Here is a 22,339-nt window from a genome sequence, read left to right as displayed (position 1 = left end):
TGGCGTAAAAAGATTACTGTACTCTGAAATACGCACTAAAATGCTTGCGTTTTCGTTAAAGTTTCATGTGCTGCTTGTGCAGGCAAAATTGTTATTTTCTTTTCAGGTTTAGAAATACCTTTATTTCGATATCGTATTCGCTCACTGAAGAAGTCGAGCTTATAGATTCATCTGAGCGAAACAGTTCTGTGTCCCATGTACCAGTATTCGTCTGCTCCATGCATTTGTTCGTTTTATTCTTAAAAGAGTGGCGAACGATCTTGAGCGTACGCTTTCTCTTAATTTTCCAACAAAATGTCTGCTGCAGTATTTCTTTGAACAGCAGTAAAGCTATTGAAGTCGTCTTTATGGCTTGCTAAGTTGACCGAGTGATTTTTGAGTTCCTGACTTGACGCCTATTGCCAGCTGGGCGCTGCCCCACAATCGTTTTAGTGGTTTAAGGTGGCTCGAAAATGCAACAAGATATGGAGTTAATAAACTCTCATATTTGTAGTGAAATCATTTCACCGCGTTTCATCGCAGTGAAGTAAAATGAATCATGGTGCCTATAGAAATCCTTCTCCTTTTCTCTTTTCGAATTCTCGTAGGTCTCATGATGGCGGCGAGTACGCCCATCGAGTCATCGCGCATCGCCCCCTACATCAACGTCAGCGCTACGCCGCCCCCACCACCGCCACAGCCGCCTCGGCTACCGTCGGAGCGGCTCTTCCTGCCGCCCCACTCCGCCGCCGCAGCCGTCACCAGCGGCGCTGCAGGCGGCGGCGCGGGTGGCGGGACGGCAGCCGCAGCTGCCGCTGCCGCCGCAGCCGCGGCCACTTTCCTGCCCTATGCCGCCGATCCTACGGGGTTACTGGCCGCCGCGCACCACTACTCGGCCGTAGCGGCTGCGGCCGCTGCTGCCGTCGCGTCCGGTCACGCTCCACCGCCCGTGCCGCCACCGCCGCCGACGTCGGCCGCTGCGGCAGCTAGCCTGCTCTTCTACCCGGCGCACGTTCCGTTCGCCACAGCTGGCAGCCTGACGACGGCGCTGATGGCGGCTGAGCGGCTCACTACCAAGAACTCGAGCATTGCTGACTTGCGGCTCAAGGCCCAGAAGCACGCGGCTGCGTTGGGTCTGTGACGCAGGCTGGCGCCGCCACCGCTGCCGTTGGACCTGCTCCACTGCCGCCACCGGAGGCGCAAGCCCTGAAAAACTTCACCTCGCATTCGAGCCCTGATGCTCACCGCCTCGGAGCGGCGGAGTATGAAAGACTTCGAAATCGGACTAGTTCAGTGTCGTGGGAAGTGAACTCAAACACAGACTCGTTGGACGACGCAGTCTAGTTGCACTTTCGAACTACTGAAACAAGAAAAGTATGCGCTTGTTGGTGCGACTGTTCAGCGCGAGGGTAGCATTGTTATTGCAGGCAAGAGAACTCAGTCCCAAAACGGATGTCCATGTGCCGCTGCTGTTCGCTGATGTCCAGGAGATTTCTCATGGATGTTTTCAAAGCTTCTTGAGTGCGTCGTGAAGACACCCAGTATTACTGTGATGCACTTCAGTCGCTACATGAATGGTGGACTGATAAGGTGGTTGAACTGATATACTGTGCCACAACGCCAGAACCATCTGTGCTCAAGTCTTCGCCTCTAGCATTGCGACCTGAGTGGCGTGTGGCCTCGATTGTTTAGGTGATCGTGCCGCACAACTGTAGTGGCTGGCATAGTAAGCATGATCTAGTGAGCAGAACACGAAATACCTTTGGAGTTACGAACAAAAGAACTACCTGTTGAACGCCAGCTGAACTTACGGTAAATGCTGCAACCTACGGTATGCACTAAACATGACGAAAAGGTGTACTGAATTTGAGAACTTTCATGCCTTCTGCTTGAACTGACTAAAATTATTGCGGCCATGAAGAAAGTGTAAATGGAGAAAATAGAATGCACCCACGATCTCCAGAGACAGTGGAAGTAACATTTCAGGCACGCTGACACAGGTCGATTCTTAAGTTTGCTTGTAGAAAGCATTAATAAGAAAGCTGTGAAAGAGAACCGAGGCGTTCCTTCCTGCCAAGATAAAATGACTCGACACCTTTTTAATTGACCAGCATGCGGCTGTAAACGCTTTTCTAAGGCGGGAATGGCATCGGCTATGCCGTTTAGAGATTTCGAACTACGGCCTGTCCAGTTGACGTGCAAACAGTGTCATTAGTTAGCGAAACTCGGCATTACGAAACGTTGCTTAGCTCACAGATTGCGCGTACAAAGTTGTAGTCAGTGGGCTATTGGGCCGACGTTTTTTATGGCCATTGTGTATAGCTTCAATCAATACAAGTGATAATTGGTTTTGAAGCACAATGGAGAAAGGATATAAAAAACATACTAAGAACACAAAAAATAGGTAAATGAAACATGGAAAGTTCTGCCGCTATTTTATGCAAATGTGAATGCTAGCGTCACGAGAGAGAACGACTTCTGGAAGTGGCGTTCTTCAGCTGGGCGCGTTAACCTACAAAGAAGCTATGCTGATTACCGTGACATTGTTCAGCTGAGCGTGTTAATCTCCAATGAAGTTCTGTGACATTCTTCAGCTGGGCGTGTTCACCTGAAAAGAAGCTGCGTCAGTTACTGTGACATTATTGAGCTGGGCGTGTTGACCTAAAAAGAAGCTTTGTCAGTTGCTGCAACTCCTTTATTCATTAGAGTCTGCTCAAACTTGCAGCTTTCTCTCCTTACGGGTTCGCGCATAGGCCTGTGTACTGAAGCAAAATGCGGCAAAGAAAACAGTGCCATCAGATACGTATATACGTTTATGCAAGCTTGTTTGTTTTAAGACTGATTTCACCACTTCGCATAGTTCCTATAGTGTAGAGCGAACTGTGTACAGTCCCATTGTTGTAAACGGTGACTTATGACACTTTGAGGTGCCGAAATCGAAAGAAGAAAATAAAGCCTATAGCATAGCGTAGCATTCGAAGTGCATGGAAATCTTTTGTATGAACCAGAACCAACACGTCACATCCCGTGCAGCAAATGCGTGCACCATATAACGACACATTTTATTCACGTAAAAGCGTTTTGCACTAGCGAAGATGACACGGGCATCAGTGACGCAGGGTCCATATCAAGTGCACGAACACTGACATGTGCCCTGCATTTGATCCGCCACATTGAAATGCGACGACCAACACGGCAGGAATTGAGGCCAGTTGGTTGTTCACTGTGCAGTGAATTGAGCTAAACTGTTCTGCACTAAAATGCACGCCTCCCTGCACAGTGACGAATAATCTTTATATAGCGCTAAAAAGTGTTTGGCTTGTACATTTCTTTTATTTCACAAATGTCTGAATAGATATGGCTCTGCTATGGGGTACATTCATGCATACATACACGCATAGTTATATGTACAGCCCCTGCCATATTATTACACAGCACGCTTTGGCGATCAAACTCTTCTCACGCTTTACCTAGCAAAAATTAGGAACTACTTTACGCATATATGAGTACATGCCGCTGGTGCACTCGCGTATTAATCCAAAAATCCATTTTATTTTCCTTACAGAACTCGTGAGAAATTTTCAAACGTTGAAGGGTTCTCCGTGATACTGTGACCGTACCTGTACGTACCGTCTTAACCATGACTGCTCTTACCGCTTCCCATGCTATGGAAGCTTTTTATCATCCAAGACAGGATAGCGATGGCGCAGGTACTGTCCACGTCAGACAGGTTATCCCCAGAGCCAATCTTGAGGGCTGTCGACTGCAGCGCCGCCACACGGCAGCCTGGTTACTTTTGGTGACTATGGTACACACGTACGTACGTACTTATACCCACCGTCGTAAGTTTGTGCAACGAAAGTTTGTCGAAGGAGTTTAATTTTCCTGCATCTAGGTGACGTTGCCTGATCGGTAATTAGGCTGCATGAAAGGTCAGGAATTGAAAATTTTTTGTACTATCGCTTTCCTTAACTTTTTGACTGCGGGTGTACGTGTGTACGTACGTGAGGACTACAAGCTCCCCAGTGACATAGTCGTCGGCTTCTACGGCCGCTTACAGCTACGTGCAGCCGGGATACCTCGCCGCCGAAAATCGAGGCGGCGGGGAAAGAGAGCCCCCGGCCGGTTCATTACGTCGGACGCGGGCCGCGGGCTCTGTTCCGCCCAGTGACTCCGTGCCGCGGCGCCTGTGTGCGCAGACAATTACGCGGGCGCCTCCGCACACCCCCGTATTATGGCCGAGCACACGTTCCTCTACCGAAACTAGGAGGAGCTCCAGCGGCGCGTCGAGTAACTTTGTATCCCCTACATTTCACTCCCGCCTTCCCTCTTTCGCCCGGACTTTTTTTTCCCTCATGACCCTCACACAGCTCCCATCCCCCCAAAAAGCGCGTTGTTTTTCTCCCGTTCCGTCGTTACTCAAAACGCGCTAGCACTAACGTGGCGGCAGCAGCAGCACAGACGCACGAACGTAGCGACACGTGTAGAGCGGCGTCCCCTTCCGCTCCTCCTCGCCCGGAGTGAAACAAGAGGAAGCTGATTGGAAGACAAACACGGCGCGGACTCGGCGCGCCCCCTAGGTGGAGACGGACGCCCGGCGAAGGAGAACAAACACAGGCCGTAAAGAGGTGCGCCGCTGCAAATGACGCGCCGGGCCAGTGATCCTCCCTCAGGGCAGCAGCAGAAGAAGTCGGTATAACTGCGCCCGCTCGCTTCTTCCCCGTGTTCTACTGCTGCTGGGGTACCCTCGGCCGCCTGTTCTTTTGAGCTTGAACGCTCTTACGCTGGCCGCACAAAGCGGTGCGCTGTGCCGACGAGCATTGTGAAGATTGACACTATACTTGGAGGACGCGGTTACGTTTAATAATATCACCACTCGCGATTGGGCAGCGTGTTCATGGTGTTTCGACACGACGGGAGGTCGCGAAACTTCCTTGTTATGCAAGCTGATAACTGGAAAACGCCTGAATATTCTCGCATCGGCAACTTTTTTCTCTTTATTTTTAATGTTGCAAATTTTTCGCAAGGGCAGCAATTCATTCGTTGGCTATGCTATTCATAAATCGTTTCCAAACGATGTTTGGACGCTTGCAGTACTTGGAAGCAATGGTCTGTTTGTGCGCGTCTTTCTGCTCAGTTCTATACGACAATTATCTGAGTCGAAAGCAACGTTTGAGAATTCTCCACCGTCATAAGGCAACAGCATACCTAATTAGTTGTTGCAACGGCACCTCCCACTCAAGACTGCTAATTTCGGCGTGCCGCTAGCTGTCGGGTGTGCCGTAGGTTTGAAGAATCTCGAGTCCCGTAACGAAAGCCGTTCCAAAAGCGACGAACCCCTATCACAGCTTCAAACCACCGAAAAAGCGTGCCTTCAGTCAGACACGGTAAACGATGCCGCCAGAGCCTTAGGCTCGTGTTCTGGAAAAACGGGGACAACGTTCACGCAATCCGACCGAGCCGCATATAGCGACGCCGCTTTTTGTAAACATCGAGGCGCTTCTCCGCCCTCGACCGGGACGACTGCCAGCGGCGTCGGCGGCAGGAGCTCGAGCGGAGGATATGGCAGGGTGCGGGCGTTTACACTAATTGCTTTACCGGTAATTGGATCCGTGTTTGTCAACAAATAGCGGCACTCCGTTTGCCCAATCACTTTGGTCAGCGCGCCCGAGCGCCGGCCAGTGGCGGTGCCTCATCAGGCTGATTCAATTACGACCGCCCGGATTTGTAATTTAAATGACGCGCGCTCTGGAAGCACACCCCCTTTGTTCGGGCCGGCGGCTCGGAGGCCCACGCTGCCAGCAGCAAGCGAGCCGCGGCCGGGAGCGTTGCTTTTATTTTATTTTTTACATATGCAGGTATACGTTTATATATGTTTTGTTAACCGGGGGCATGGTTCTCTGCTCTGCGAGAGGAGGGGGCGTGGCGATGAGGGTTCGGGTGCGTTTTTGTCGTTGTCTTTTTTTTTTTTTGCTTGTTATCATCGGAGTTCTAGCTTCCAGCACTGTGTCCGGTTTAAGAAGCACGCGTGTGTTAGTTTTGAGCAGGTAACCATGTCTTGGTTTCGAACTTTGTTTGGACTCAAAATCAAGTGCCGACTAAGAGAAAATGAAACTTTGTGATTGGCCTCAGTGTTGACCATCGCTTGCGGGCCCGTGGCCCATGTCTTCGTGCCGACGCTGTTGAAACTTGCTGTGCGCCCTTGCACAAACTAGTGCAAACGAAGGTTTCGCTTGCACATCACGTACTTCTTGTTTCTAGTGTACTAGAACTAGCAGTAGGCGTTGCAGTAGCGGCAGTATAGTAATACTAGCACTTGTTTGGTTAGCCGTAGTTGTAAACGGTAATGTTCAGAGCGAAAAGACTGTAACAGCCAACAAGGAAACAACACCCAGAGAAGAGCGCACGACACGAGACTCAGGGCGTTTTTCTTTCTTGTTAGCTGTTACTGCCTATTCGTTGGGCACAAACTAGCTCATGGTTTATGGTGGTTTAACGTATGTCCCAAAATGACTCAGGCTATGAGGTACTCCGTAGTGAAGGGCTCCGCAAATTTCGGCCACCTGGGGTTCTTTAACGTGCACTGACATCGCACAGTACACGGGCCTCCAGCATGTCGCCTCCATCGAAATTCTATCGCCGTGGCTGGGATCGAACCCGCTTGTTTCAGGTCAGCAGCCGAGTTCCATAACCACTGAGCCACCGCGGCGGCTGCAAACTAGCTCAGAAGCAGATTCTTTTGTAAAGTGCAGAATAAGGAAGACATATGCGTGAATTACTGAATAAATTCGAGTTAATATTATCTTACAGTGGCAGTGAAGAGGAGAAGATAGGCTCGACCGAGATGCGCAACGCTCGGAGCTGATATAGCCGATCACCGCTTTAAAGGTGCACTGAAGCGTAATCTGAACTCGTATTTCTACCGCTGGAACTCGATCTACACGTTCCGAGCGTTCTTGGAAACTTCGAATTATTGCCCTGTGCGGCCGATTTCCTCAATTTAAATCGTATTAACGTCCGGCTCCCGCCTTTTTTTTTTAATTCCCCGCAAACGGTGGGAGGAGTCGAGCAGCTTTTCAGCCAATCCCGTGGCGGCTTGCCGCTCTGCCATCGGCGGAGTGATCGGCGAAAGCAAAGAGTCCACACGTATTTTTATTTGCGTGGGCCTAATTTGCAGCTATGTAGTCTCTGACTAGATCTATTTATTCACGGAAACCTAAAAAAAAAACAAAATAAAAGCAAAGGCAAAGTCGGCACGCGACTGTCTGAAAGGCACTCCATGCGTCGGTCGACTCTTCTCATCGTTTGCGGGGAATTCATTAAAAAAAGGCGGGAGGCGGACGTTAATCCGATTTAATTAGGGAAATCGGCCGCACAGGGCAATAAATCGAAGTTTCTAAGAATGCATACTGAAAACTGCGCAAAAAAACGAAGACACAGAACGAGAAGGCATGACACGGGCGCAGTTTTTAAAGAGCCCATTGAACAAGAAATGTAGTTAATAAGAACGGTAAACTGGGCTAGTTGGTAGGAATTCGTACTGAAAACTGCGCAAAAAAACGAAGACACAGAACGAGAAGGCACGACACGGGCGCAGTCGCCCGTGTCGCCGTGTCGCCGTGCGCCCGTGTCGTGCCTTCTCGTTCTGTGTCTTCGTTTTTTTGCGCAGTTTTCAGTATGAATTCCTACCAACTAGCCCAGTTTACCGTTCTTATTTTCTAAGAATGCTCGAAACGTGTAGATCGAGTTCCCGCGGCAAAAAGACGAGTTCAGATTCCTCTTCAGTGCACCTTTAAGACTGAGTAGATTGCAAGGGAAGGGTACTTATTGGCGATTTTCACGAAATCGACGTGTCGCTGCGGTGGCGTTGCGAATTAGTCCAGGAAGGATCAGCGCACGCGGGATAGTGTCGTTTGCTGCGTTGCCTATATGGTTCGTCGGCATAGCCTGACGATGCTGTCAGAATTTTTTGCACTTTTTTAATTTCGATTATATCGATATTTGCATGCCAACAAGACAGAAGGGCGTCACTGCGCGAGTTTTCTAGCGTCAGCAATACAGGCATAGCATTTGAGCAATATGTTCCTGTAGGCTTTAGTGGAATACTTGCAAGACCATGACAGCTGAATTCTTGTCAGGCATTGAGCATATATTTCTAAAGAAATGACTTACCTGGTTCAGAAGGGCTTATGTAGATACGCGGCGTTCTTTGTTATTAAGTATCACTGAGCCCACTGAATAACGGGCACATTTCAAGCGAGAAGAGTTTTGTGCTCGGTTGTCTCTCCGAATACGTGCCTTATTACGGCATGCATGCTTTCTTATATGTTGGAGTGTGGGAAGAGAGTGATATAATGATTTTATTCGAATTCCATTTAGTTCTGATTTTTCTTCCACTTTAATTGTTCTATGCCCTCGCGGTCGCTGGAATAGGTCAGTTAAAGGGCAAATGGCAAGAATAGAACGTCATCATCATCAACCTGACTACGCGCACTTCAGGGTAAAGGCACCCCCCCCCCCCCCCCCCCCCATGTCTCTCCAATTAACCCTGTCCTTTGCCAGTTGCAGCCCCCGTATCCCCGCAGGCTTCTTAATCTCATCTGCACACCTAACTTTCTGGCGCCCCCTGCTACGCTTGCCTTCTCTTGGAATCCACTCCGTTACCCTTAAGGACAAGCGGTTATCTTGCCTTCGCATTACATGCCCTGCCCAAGCCCATTTCTTCCTCTTGATTTCAACTAGGATGTTATTAAACAGCGTTTGTTCCCTCCCCCACTCCGCCCGCTTCTGGTCGCTTAACGTTGCGCCTATCATTTTTCTTTCCATAGTTCGCTGCGTTGTCCTTAACTTAAGCTGAACTCTTTTCGTTAGCCTCCAAGTTTCTGGCCCATAAAGGCTGAAAGAACATAATCGGTCCAAAATAATTGCATCATTGCGATCTTGCATTCACTGCATTTGTTCAAATGGCATCTTATAAATAAACTGAGAGCACAAGGTACGGATAACTGCTTCGAGAAGGCAGCGTGTGTAAAAAGGTGAATCTGTATTCATATTTAACGTCACACATGGTTAATGAAATTTATGAGCACGGAAAAGCGCAAACGTGCGCAGCTTTGTAATTTGAAACTGAAGCGACTGTGAGTGGCAAACTGTTCTTGCTTGGTAGTTAGTATTCAGCACAGACACGTACGAAAAAAAAAAATAAAAGAGTTGTACATACAAGACTTGTCTCACAACTAGTTTAGTCATTTGTAAGGCAGCAGATTTAAAGCATGGAATGACATGAAAAACAAAAAAAAAGAAAAAAATCTGAGAGGCTTGTCACGAAGGTTAGAACTACAACCGATAAAGCCATAAATGGTTTGGTTTGGTTTATGGGGTTTAACGTCCCAAAGCGACTCAGGCTATGAGAGACGCCGTAGTGGAGGGCTCCGGAAATTTCGTCTGCTTCCATGATAGGCCTGCCTGCAGGCTATATGACCGCTGCTGCAAGACACGCCATTTATTTTTCTGTGAAAGAAATAGAAAGATCACTCACGTAGTTATCACCACCTCTGGCTATGACAAAAGTTTCTATCGCTTTCCTGTGCGCCGCTCGAGTCTCTAGTCCCCTACCAAGCACCACGGTTTTGCGGAAGAGCAGACGACATATTTGGCGCAGTATTTCGACAGATGAGAAAATTCTGTCGATAACAAGGAATTATTTTGCTCAAACAGCCGCACATTCAGGCAACGGCCAGTCGTAACGGCATAGTAATCGCCATAAGAAAGTGGTGTATATTATAAGCTGCTTGTATCATACACGGAAAAAACCTTGATTTATGTTTAATGTTGCAGCACTTTGCTCTTTTTCAAGCGTCTGCTTTATTCTGCACCAAACAGCATAAACTAGGCATTTTCATGAGAGTAGAAAAATCCGTTTCAACTTCATACCGATTAGCACATTACACAATGCACTGGAAGAAAAAAACGATGTAAGGCAGAACAACAGGCTTTCTTTTTTCAGGCAACAGAATAGCTTTTTGGAATCATAATCCTTCACCGAACGCAAAAGTTTTTCACATCTGCTGTTCAGTTGCAGCCTGCATTTCTCAGTCTAACCTCTTGTGAAAATTTGGTTTGGTTTTTTGGTTTTATGGAGTTTAACGTCCCAAAGCGACTAAGGCTATGAGAGACGCCGTAGTGTAGGGCTCCGGAAATTTCGACCACCTGGGGTTCTTTAACGTGCACTGACATCGCGCAGTAACGGGCCTCTAGAATTTCTCCTCCAAAGAAATTCCAGCCGTCGCGGCCGGGATCGAACCCGCGTCTTTTGGGTTAGCAGCCGAGCACCATAACCACTGAGCCACCGCGGCGGCTTTTTGTGAAAATTTGTATGCAGGCCCACTTTATATGATTTTAAGGGAACGGCGCCGATCGAAAGTAGCTATTGCTGCTTTTACAACACGAGAGGTGCCAAAATGGGGTTGAGTAATGATTTGGTCAACCTAAAGGGTGGTAGCGCCAACAGACGCGTTTGAAAACAAGATTAAGCAATAAGTCTGTAGAAACTGCACGTAGTTATCAGGGAATAAAAGTTAAGGCCCGGCTAGCACTTTTTAAAACTTTCAAAATATTGTTACGTGGCATAAAGCCGACCAAGTAGTGGGTGAAATTGTCAAAAGCAGTAGACACTAAATAATCATCTGCTAGACGAAAAATGTTCAGGGATAGACCACTCAGATTTGCTTCAATGGCTCTATCAACTTCGTGTTTGTTCTGTTATTGCTCGTGTGAGCATATCCTTTCTTTCGTTCGTGTCTGTCTGGGCTGAATTATAACCATAAGCCATTCGCCCAATTTAGCATCCTCTTGCATTCCCTCTCTTCTAGCTTGTTTTCTGTGAAGCCGCTTTACAAACTGACCATCGCTGGGTCTTGCCTACCTGATTTTCTAATTTTGTCAGTCACCTATTGTAAAAGCGTCTCTGTCGGAAGAATCTAAAATAGATTTTAAATTTTCCGCGAATCATGCGTCGACCACCTACCACTCCACTTTCATGCCCGCTTTCAAACACCTTTTTCTTTGTGTGCCGGTTATTTCTTCTACGCTGTCGAGAAATGAGGCTGTTTGGCTCACCCGAGGTCACTGCCATCGACAATCGAACAGTACGTGTTCGTCATGAAATTTCGAAACAAGCGCGACTCTACCAAGACTGACCCCGGGCCTCCGCAACGCTGCCAGATTGAATCAATTCAGGTGACCCCTGTAGACAGTGAAAATCGCCAGTAGCCAGGGTCAGCAGAAACCGAGGTGGGAAAATGAGATTAGGGAATTTTCCGTGCTGGGATGGCCGCGGTTGGTGCAGCACAGGGCTTTCTTGTGGCTATCGTGGGAGGAATCTTTCCTGCAGTGGACGCTAGCCGGCTGATAATGCCGACCAAGAACTAATGGAACAACGCGGCGGTGGCGTTCACTTGAGAACGAAACGCGTACGAAGTGCCCTTTATATTTTTTCTCTCTCTCCGTACTTAAACATCCTTTTGACGAAGCAGTGTATGTTCCTATGAAAACAAAAAGTTAGGGACCTTGAAATTGATATTAATGATACGCTAGAGTGATACTAGAACGAGCTACTTTGTTCACGCTTTAGTAACTGCTGTAGAACCTCCCTTAAGATAAATTACGTAAATTCTGTGGAATTTCTTCCGGAACCGCTTTGCCACTGGCGTGGTGTTATGGTCGGCCATGTTTCGAGACACGTGGACCGACTGCGCAGGTGTTTCTTCGGAGAAAGAAAAGTCGCTTACTGCAGCAAGGCGATCTGCGTAGCCGCATCCGGTCAAGGAAGAGGGTTCGTTTCCTCCCTTCTGCTGGAACAGATGAAGCCAGGCCGCACCCTGCCTTTCAGAGACACGCAGGCATCCAGACGCGATTTTCTAAAATCCAAGCAAAAAAGGATTTCCTTGAAACTGATAGAGGTGACTAGTCTTTGCCACATTATCGGGACCAGCTGTTTCCTGGAACCCCTGCTTCGTCAGGAGGGCTCTTTTTCTGGCTGTCAAAGGGCGGACTAGGGTTTCCTGGAATGGAACAATGCCGGGATGAAGCACGGTCGCGCACCTCTTTTCCTGGACTAATTTGGGGCGGGGACCTCCCCTCCCATCGGGTTCGAGGAACACCATCTGAACCGAACTTAATCAATAGAATTGTGTCTACTACATTAAACTTCCGGCCTTTAGGGGGTGCTTCTAGAACCTCTCCAGTCGCTCTATAGTGAGATACAACAAGGTTTCCGTGTTTTCGGTATATACTGATAGATACGGAAAAATCACCTCGGAGGGCGGTTTCCTCTGAATTTGATGAAAACCGAAAAACAGCGAATTTGAGCTGCCCTTTAAAAAAAAAGAACGCCATCTTCAAGTGAAAAAATCTCTCACTAATATTTTTTCTCGTTCACCCGGAAAACAGCCACGCTGAACTGTCCGTGGCTTCGCATTTAGGCTAATAATAAGTCCTATGGAACAAAGAAGAAAAGAGGGCACGGAAATACCCAGGCCGATATGTCGACGGTGGTGCGACGCCCGCGCGAGACGGTCTGCAAGCGTGACGGTTTGAGATATTCGTTTCTCATGTGGCACTCCCATGCCTTTAATTTACGCTACCAAGGCATGCTTCTCCGCGTCGTGTTAAGCACCGTGCGAATAACACGGGATCAACGGTGAGGTGGATACCTACTCCTGACAGAGAACGTTTTTACATCCTTTCTCACGCGTGGTCCGAAACCGCGGGAAGATCGTAAGACAGCGGAAAAAAAAAAGCGCTGGTTCGCGTTACGCGACCATGAAAGTTTCAGACGCGACGATACACTCACTGGCACGAGTGAAGAATTCTCGCAACTGCCTTCCTTTTTAAAGCACATGGTTTGCTCCCCTGCCCTGCAGTGTGACGCGTATTGCAACCCAGAATCCCTGAACTCATCTACACGGAGAAGAGCTTCCCCACTCACCCCTCCAGAGGTTTCAGGTTAGAGGAGGCGCTACTTTTGCTCCAAGGCCCAGGGCAAAATCTGGGGGTGTGGAAACTTATGGAAAGGACGGTAAAGCAAAGGTCGATATGAGTCGATTAATGCCAACATCACCTTGCAGGTCGTATCTACGCTTATGCGTCCCAAACTGCCAGCATGTTTCATTAAAGTAAAGTTCTGTCACTCATTCACCTCATCGAGCGGCGACCTGAAATAGTTCCAGTTTGTCGCAAGGGCTATAGGGACAGATCACCGGCGAAACAAAAGCAGCAGCTTGGTGTAGGCAGTAACGCATGTAACTAGCCACAGTTTATGATGATGATGATGTCCTCAGGCTTAATGGCACACACTCACAGGGGGGGGGGGGGGCAGCCAGGGTGCATAGCGGATAGCCGCCGTTTTTAGTGCAAGATTTTATCTTCGTCCATTTCAAAGGCATATTTTCATTGCGCTTTTAGAGATTTTTTCCGCAAACACACACACACACATACATAGCAGTTAGGCTTGGCTATCTCTATACAAGTGGATTGCCGTGAAAAGCGTATATTGGTGGCAAGATCAGCTTCCCGTAGGTGTAATAATTCAACAGCACACGAATTTTCATACATTCTCCAACAGGCTATAAATATTTCAGCCATCAGCATCACCGCTCATATATAGAGGTTACGACAGCAATACATACATCATAGAACTATTGCAAATGTAATCGAGCGAACCTCGGGTGGCTCATGTCCAACGTTCTTGGAAAAAACATTTTGAAAATTGTAAAATTGTAAGGTGCTTTTGTGTAAATATTGAAGGTAATGGTTCCATTCTTCCGATGAGCAGCAAAGTCTTTCTTTTAAACTTTTTTCCATCGCATGCATCGAGCAGTTAAGACAGCCATAGAAAACAAAAGGGGAAAGCTTTTGACGACAGCAAAAACTTTAATAGCAAAAAAATGCAAGCCTGCCGACGAGAGATCTGCGGATATATCCATTGTTATAATGAAATCTTACAATGTATAAAAAAATTGCGTCCATAAACTATTTCCCGTTCAAAAATGCTGTCGCCCAGAATTGTTGGACATGTTTGAACTATCACGGAAGTTATGAAATAAAGAAAACTGGGGCAAGAAAAGCGCCATGTTGGAGGAGAAACCGAGGAGAAATGGTGGAGAAACCGCGTACGGCCGTTCGTCTCGTGTTTCATCACTTTCCTTGTCCTTTTGAGTCCCTCTTCATTTCATCTTGAATTCAAGGACACCTAACTGGCAGTATTAATGATATTGGTTTGGTTTATGGGGGTTTAACTTCACAAGGCGACTCAGGCTGAGGGACGCCGTAAAAAAGCACTGACATCGCACAGTACACTGGCCTCTAGAATTTCGCCTCCATCGAAATTCTACCGCCGCGTCCGGGATCGAACTCGCGTCTTTCGGGTAAGCAGCCGAGTGCTATAACCACTGAGCCACCGCGGCGGCTAGTATTATTGATATTATAGTCTGTTTTCAGGTCTAAAGGCAGAGGTGAGCAAAATGTCACCGCTGAAAATAAATGTTAACTTGATTGATTGATTGATTGATTGATTGATTGATTGATTGATTGATTGATTGATTGATTGATTGATTGATTGCGTTCATTCATTCATTCACCCGTTTGTTTGTTCACTCGTTCCAATACTTTTCACATCTTCAAATAAGATTTGCTTGAACGGATTCACGACGTACTTAATGAATGAAAACAACCAGTCGTTCTTTATCGAATTTCCTTGTAACCTGTAATTTAATGTACCACCGCCTGTGGACTCCCCTTATAAATTCACGTGACACAGCTACTTCCAAGTTTTGAGTCAAGGAGTTCTCGTTCCTTATTCTCTTCATCCTGTTGACAAAGGAAACGAATGTATAGAGTAAAAATTTAAAAGAAAATTCTGGATAAAAACTCAGCATACGAGGAAAAAAAAAACATTTCTCCTAAGCAAGCGTTCCGTGCCCTCAGGGCATCAAACTCGGCGCTGAACCTTCGCAGGCGCGCCAGCCAGCCTCGCGAGCGTTATGCAAAATCAAGTTTACACCGGCTCGAGATGATTGCGCGGGGTAGCTTTGTCTCTCTGTGTAGACACGTAAGCCTCGTCGCTTCAGTCAATTTCGCGGCGTGTTCTTTGGCGTCTGCGCAGCTGGGACCAAAGGGGAAGATGAAAAGGGGCATGGCGTCGGCGCCTGCTTACTCTTCCAATTTAGCCGCAATTGTTATTGTTGAGACGCGCTGCTGGAGCTTCAGCCTGGGCCCTTTATATTAGCTTATTCGCCGCGTCGCGCGCTTCGCAAATTTCTCTCGATTGAGCCCCAAGACTATGGCAGGAACGTTTTTTTTTTGTTTGTTTTTTTTTAAGCCAGGGGAAGTGGGTCCGAAGTGATTGTGTTGATTTGTTCTCTTACTTTAACAAGGCCAATGCGCGTGTACGGCCATGCAGGAAGGCAAGAATATAAATAAGATTTTTTGAAGGTATCTGAGTTTGTGTATAAGATTTATATGCATGGATTTTGTGATTTTGTCCTCTCGGGCTTTTGTAGAACAGAACGAGAAAAATGACGTGTTTTCCCTGGCTTGTCAGCCTCGTTGAAAGGAGGACACAGGTAAAGTTTTAGACATCCAATTGTATTATGACAAAAATGAAAAAAAAAAAAGGTCCCGGAAAAGTAACCTCACCTTATCTGCGGCGCAAACTTCGACCGCCAAACAAGTATAACGGAAATTTCTTGGAGAAAATCGATGTGATGAATCAACTTTGGCTCAGTGAAGTGCCAGTTACATGTGAAAGACCGAGTTCCAAAACGCGACTTCTGTATACGCACTGATTAACCTCTGGGACCTCCAAGTATCATTTGGTTCATTATAATGAAATGGCTGCGTTAAAAGGAATGATATATCGCCGCATATTCTGCAGCTATGCCGAGCCAGGACAATGGGAACTATAGTTATCGTCAAAGGTTTCTGAAACAAATTATAGCATGTTTGTACGCTAGGGAAAGTTGATTTCAAACCTATAGATTGGTCCACAGCTGAAACTGAATTGAGTTGAATTTTTATTCTCCAGATAGCACTGGAAGGTTATCAGGGCTAAAAGCTGCTCTGGGCAGCTTGGCGTGGCCACTGAAACCTCCACTTGGCATTACAACAATGACAAAAACAGTGGAAAATGCAATAATAGTTCACAAACACAGAATCAAAAACACAACTTGTAACTTCACACAACACAACATAACGAAAAGTAGCAAATTATATATCATAGTTTATAGTGAAAAACAATCAGATTTTTTACATTGCAACACCTATTTGAACTAAGCATAATAAAAGGAATTATATGTCTCAGTTGAACATCACATTCAAACGACAGTAATTGACACAATAAAACCTAAATAAATGGTGACGTGTTCGCCATTGCGCGACTTTAACGCATGATTTCCTTGGCTTTGCTATTGGATGCTATAGGTTTGGAGAGCGAGTCCGCTTGAATTACTACTTCCTGCTAGTAACTCAGAATAATATCCTGTTAATATCTGCTAAATATGGTTTTCTTAGTGACCTAAACCGTGCTATGTGAAGATGACAGGATTCCACCATGCATCTCAACCCATCACTTAGACTACAGCTTCTTAGACTCCGCCTTCCCGACAGAGGCTCCCAGTTTAAGCTGAAAATACTGAAAATTCTCCTGGCCATGAGCATTCCTATGTGAATAAAGAACTTTCAACTCAACATTGGAACGCATTAAGGAAGCCATCAGTCACTGGTTTGGTTTGGTTTATGGGGTTTAACGTCCCAAAGCGACTCAGGCTATGAGGGACGCCGTAGTGGAGGGCTCCGGAAATTTCGACCACCTGGGGTTCTTTAGCGTGCACTGACATCGCACAGTACACTGGCCTCTGGAATTTCTCCTCCAAAGAAATTCAACCGCCGCGGCCGGGACCGAACCCACGTCTTCCGGGTCAGCAGCCGAGCACCGTAACCACTGAGCCACCGCGGCGGTTGAACGCAAGGAAAGCATATGGGAATGTTTCTAATTTAAATTTGCGGTGTTGATCAGTGAGAAATTAGTAGTGCAATCATTTTATGGATGAAATATAATTGATTAGAAAGTAGATTAGACTGCAGCAGTGACCTAGTTGTTTGAGCACTAGCCTTCCACGCGGGAGGGGCGGGGTTCGATCTCCAGTGCCGCCGGGTGCCCAGCGGTGATGCAATGGATTCAAGCTTTCCCCTGGCCTGATGATCGGCTTACCTAGCTGAGGTGAATTTCGCGGGAAATGGATCTTTGATGCCACTTTGAGTAGACGAAAACACCTTGTGCCATGGGGCTCTTTGGCCACAAATTCCCTTGCGCCATAAACGGTTGCAACGGACTTCTGCAAGACAGTTGCGGGTGTACCGACTGCTTCGAGTTCCCGGCGTGTTCCTCCTGCCTCACGGGAATCAGCTATCGATGTAACTTTTTCTCGGGAGGAACTCGACGCTGCTCTTGCGAGATGTAGGCGTCCGTCTTCACCAGGGCCAGATGGAATCACATATGCTGAGCTGTCCCACCTTGGCAACGACGCGCGAGAAGAACTCGTCAAGCGTTATAACCACTCTTGGCTCGACGGTGTTGTTCCTAACGAATGGAAATCGAGTCAGCTGATACCCCTACTAAAACCAGGAAAATCTCCGCTCGAGCTCACATCGTACAGGCCAATAGCCTTGTCCAGTTGCGTGGGAAAGGTCATGGAGAGAATGATTTTGACGCGCCTTGAGTGGAATCTCGAGTACTATAAGATATACGCCGATGCTATGGCCGGTTTCCTGCGGGGTCGCTCCTATATTGGCAACGTCGTTGATCTCGTATCCACGGTTCAACAACAGAATCGAACGAAACGTTTGTCCGTGGCACTCTTTCTTGATGTGAAAGGTACCTCAACATATGGTTCATGACGCCATCCTTGATGCGCTGGAAACTGTGGGCATTCTTCCCTGCTGTTAAAAAACCCATTGAGGTGGCTCTGACCTTGCCAGTTACTACTTGCCCTGTCGAAAGCTCCTGCAGTACAGTGAGGTGAGTGATAACCTGGCTACAATCAACAATGGCAAATAACAGGTTGGACAGCCTTTGTATGATGAGTATGCAACGAGAGCGTGTAATGAAGCACAACGATGACTTTATCCCCCGTGCCATCACGCAATTTGCCCAGAAAATCCCGAGGTGTTTGCGGCTGCTATTCAAGGAATACTGACGGACTGCAGTTAAACGCCGGTGAACATATTGTGTCGTCTGCTGGTCATCAGTTCACGTGAGTCGAGAACCCGCACGCAGCGAGACTGACCATTCTCCTTCACGAAGTGACAGTAACTTTTCGCATTTTGCATATTAAGTTTAATGGTTCGTTAATAAATTCCAGTGTTTGTTCTCCAAGCCTAGCACTAATTTGCTCTTTCTAATTTTTGTTTCATGTGCGTAGTTTAGACCACAAATAGTGCCTTTTTGGTGCTAACCTACCGCCTTCCCCATCCCCGGCCATCGCCCCCCCCCCCCCCCCCCCCCCTTCCTCCGCAAAAGGTTCTGCGGGCGCCCTTGTCCGGTTGCAATAAGACATCTGTAGCGCTGGACGTTAGGAATAGCCATATAAATGTTTAGAATTTCCAAAACGTGACTACTCTCAGACAGAGCCGTGTATTCCCTTCATATATGGCTCTGCTCTCAGAGATGTGACTCAACGAGTTTAGGCTTTTTGTGCCCTTTCGAAAAGCGCGGTCAAAACAACTAGTACACGTGATCTTCCTTGTCCCGCCAGCGCTGCTTTGATCCGCTGCTCCGGCTGGCCAGGTAGAGATCGGATTGTAGGGTTTATAGCTTCCCGTAACGACTCAGGATAAGAGACACGTAGTGAAGAGCCCCGGATTAATTAGACAACTTAGCATTCTTTAATGAATACTGACAACGCACATCACAAGGACGTTTTTGTATTTCGCCTCCAATGAACCAAAAGAAGCGGGTTAGATCCCGGCCGCGGCGACCCAGGTGGTCGAAATTTCCGGAGCCCTTCACTACGGCGTCCCTGAGTCACTTTGGGACGTTAAACCCCCATAAACGAAACCAAACCAAAACACGGCCGCCGCCACTGAACTACCGCGGCGGGTACACCTGGAAGAGTGGAAGCATAGTCCTTCAATTCTTTCCTTCAATTAAAAAAAACATTGAAGGACTATGGTGGAAGTCATGTGACACCTGCGCCACGGAGTGACATCGAAATTTTAAAAGAACTAAGCAGAACTTGCACCCCAGTTCCCGCGGTGCTAACAGACAACAAAAACGAAAGGCGGGAGAAAGCCAGCGCCTAACACATGATTATAGCAGACATAAATCAGTTCACAATAAATTTACAAATAAAAGCCGATGAGAAAGAAAAAAATGGGAGCATAATATGAAAAGGGGTGTGTAAAGGCGAGTAAAGCAAGGTAAAAGTATGCACTGAAGGAAGAATGAGGGAGGAAGATGTCTGTTGTGCCCAATGACTTGAGTACTTGCTGGTTGGTGGGGGTAGGTCCGGCCAGCCAGGAGGCCAGTGCAGAGCTTGTACCCATTGTATCAGCAGCGTATGCCCGGTGGCACTGTGCCTCCAGCCTCCAACATAAGAGGAGGATTCTCAAACAGCTACAGGCCACATCTATAGTCTATTTATAGACAACTAATAGGCAAATAGTCCAATAAAAAATACATCAAACAAAAAATTATAGCATATTAGATTCCCTGATACTGGCTCATACATGAAATTTGCAGGACTATCACTAGGTTTAAATTTGATGCACATGTGCACTAAAGTCCTTTGGGAACAGCGCAACATCATAAGGACACTGCGCTTTTATGGCTTCTCTGAACAGCACAGCCATGTGTAGTGCTGGAGAGTTGTTGATCAGTAAAGTTATCTAAATCGATATTGCTCCTAGATAATCATTATTTAGCTTCCACATAAGCAGGTTACCCTGTGAGTTTGTTATTAAAGACTGCCATAATTGCTGTCATAAAAGTTATGGTCCAGCTCTGAAATTGTAGAAGCTGCTCTTGCTTTGATACAGACTCGTATCAGACTAACAGGCGACTCATACAGCAAATACAAAAATGTATTAAACCACTAAAAACTTGTATTAGAATTTTCACTAGGGGTGTACTGGTGATATTGCTTTGCGCACACCAAAGACAAGCGTGTTTCAAAAGGGGCGCAAAAAGGCCTCAGTTTGTTGAGCCACAGGGCTGTGGGTAACTGCATTTTTGAGATTATAAAAACGGACACGGCTGTTACTAACAGCCAGCTACAAATCTCTCATTGCAATCTCGAGCCTAATGTACTTCTCTGACATCATACACAATCGCAAATAAAGCTGTGCCTGCATCAGCTCTGCATGAAGGAAGGAAGCAGCTATGACATAGGCACAGCTGGTATACCTTACCTGTGTCTGGTTATAATCAACTTTGCCATGATCTGGTGAACTAGGAAATCTGTACTACATTCTCATCGATGTCAAAATAAGCTGTTGTTGTTTTGAATTAACACATTAATCAGTTCGGTTATGTGCCTAAGAGCAATCTTCACCATTCATTCATTGAGACTGTAAGCATATAATTTACCATCAGCTTGCCTAACGCAAGGCTTAACTGCACTCTTACTCTGTGCCAACTGCCAGACGTGCTCAGGACAAATAGAAGTTTGCTTGTATTAATAGAATACTGCATTCTAATGACAAAGATGATACTTGTACTGAAAATGGAGTTTTATAAGCTCGAAAAGTTCATAAATTAAATAGAGGTGCCACAGTCGCTGGCTGATTTTGCAGGTAAGTTGCAATGTGTCAATACAGTTCATTTACCTGTGGATTCCAGAGAATAGACTGCACTGCCATTCACTGCAAAATGGTGACCACAGAGTACTTTTTGGTGTAGACGTACGAGTTTGGATCGAATAGCGGAAAAAATTTTAAATGCAAATTTCTATGCCGTAAATACATCCTTTACTGCCTGATGCACATGAACACACTCAAAAAGAGCCACAGATGCGACTTTGCTAAAAACAAAAACTGAATGGAGTTTTCCTCTGTGTCCTTACAAATTTGGAAGAGCAGGCACTAGGCATGCAATGGTGCCAAATCAACAATGTGTAGGCATTTTGTGCATTTTCGTATTTCAAACGGGAGAATTAAGTCACTGAATGCCGATAAACTGTTTTGTAAGCAGCACTCTCTGCTGTCTTCCATCCTAAAATTGCCCAAACTTGCGAGGCACACAGCTGCAAATTGAGCAAATATCTACTATGGTTCAGCATGGCAGATAAGAGAATGATAGCTTCACAGTATTGACCCGGCATACAGTTGTGATCCCATTGGCTCACTCTGCATACAACCCTTTGTAGAGTCTGGCATAGCCTCTGTCTTCAGCAGAGCTAATATCCATTACCATGCAGTACTAATGGGCTAGCAGTCCCCATACCAGGATCACTTTGGTCTAAAAGGTGGTGATAAGGTAAACTTCACAGGGGAAAAACTTCAACGAAATGAAAAAGAGATACTGTGCAAGTACCTATAGTTGCACGATGGTCTGCCAAGTTGCTGCAGAAAGCATACAAACTATGCTGCAAAGCCGCAAAGCTAGACAAGCTTTGCGAGCATTTTACATGGTATATTTACATAAATCAGCAGTATCTATCATAAAATATGGCGAATGAGATTGCCGAAGGAAATTGCTCAGTGATTTTCCCGACCGAGTTGCGCTGTATAGTGTCGCCTGCAAATGTGAAGTACGGCTTTGCCGCACAACTTGGCTGCTTTCTGCAGCAGCTCGGCAGGCCCACACGCAACTCTAGGTACATTATACAGTAACTCCAAGATGTAAACTATAAACTTGTTAAGATCATTTTCATAGTCACTTATCTCCAACGCCCAACTGCAGATTTAAAAAAAAAGTAACCACAATTGACCGCTAAAATGAAAGCAACCTTTTAGCGAACCATGATATTAGTTTTGCAGCTATTTCTTTTGACTTGTTGAGTCACATTTCATAGAGCGAGGGCTAGGTCTGCAATGCTTTTTCCAGCATTGATTCTCTTCCCTCCACTTCTGTAACCCATTTAGTGGCTAAAGGGGTTCTGAAACACCTTCTGAGGAGAGTACATGAACTCACTAAATCAATACATTCTCTCGTCATGAACACCTGAGCTAAATAATAAACTTCTGCACGTAACAGAGAAATCACAACCACATGTGAAAGTTGGGGAGTTCTTTCCGGCGATTTTCATGTTCACGTCCTCCTCCGTAACACGCTCTTGCTTAATTCTGATCAGGCCGCCGCGGT

At 46.6% G+C, this 22,339-nt stretch overlaps 1 protein-coding gene across 1 annotated transcript in view; it reads left to right on the top strand.

Moving 5' to 3' along the window:
• The window catches only part of LOC149343554 (uncharacterized), a 49,428-nt gene extending 46,607 nt beyond the window's left edge, over window positions 1-2,821 (top strand). Inside the window, exon 5 of the mRNA XM_089542426.1 lies at window positions 588-2,821. Within this exon, the coding sequence (XP_089398552.1) occupies window positions 588-1,120 (533 nt within the window). The 3' untranslated portion in view covers window positions 1,121-2,821. The remainder of the gene's footprint in view (window positions 1-587) is intronic.
• Window positions 2,822-22,339: the final 19,518 nt, after the last annotated feature.

The sequence above is a fragment of the Amblyomma mixtum genome, chromosome 5, assembly GCF_055824585.1.
Source record: "Amblyomma mixtum isolate Tamu chromosome 5, ASM5582458v1, whole genome shotgun sequence".
NCBI classification, from domain to species: domain Eukaryota; kingdom Metazoa; phylum Arthropoda; class Arachnida; order Ixodida; family Ixodidae; genus Amblyomma; species Amblyomma mixtum.
The sequence above is the reverse complement of the archived record's forward strand: the minus strand, read 5'-3'. Positions and strand labels throughout refer to the sequence as shown.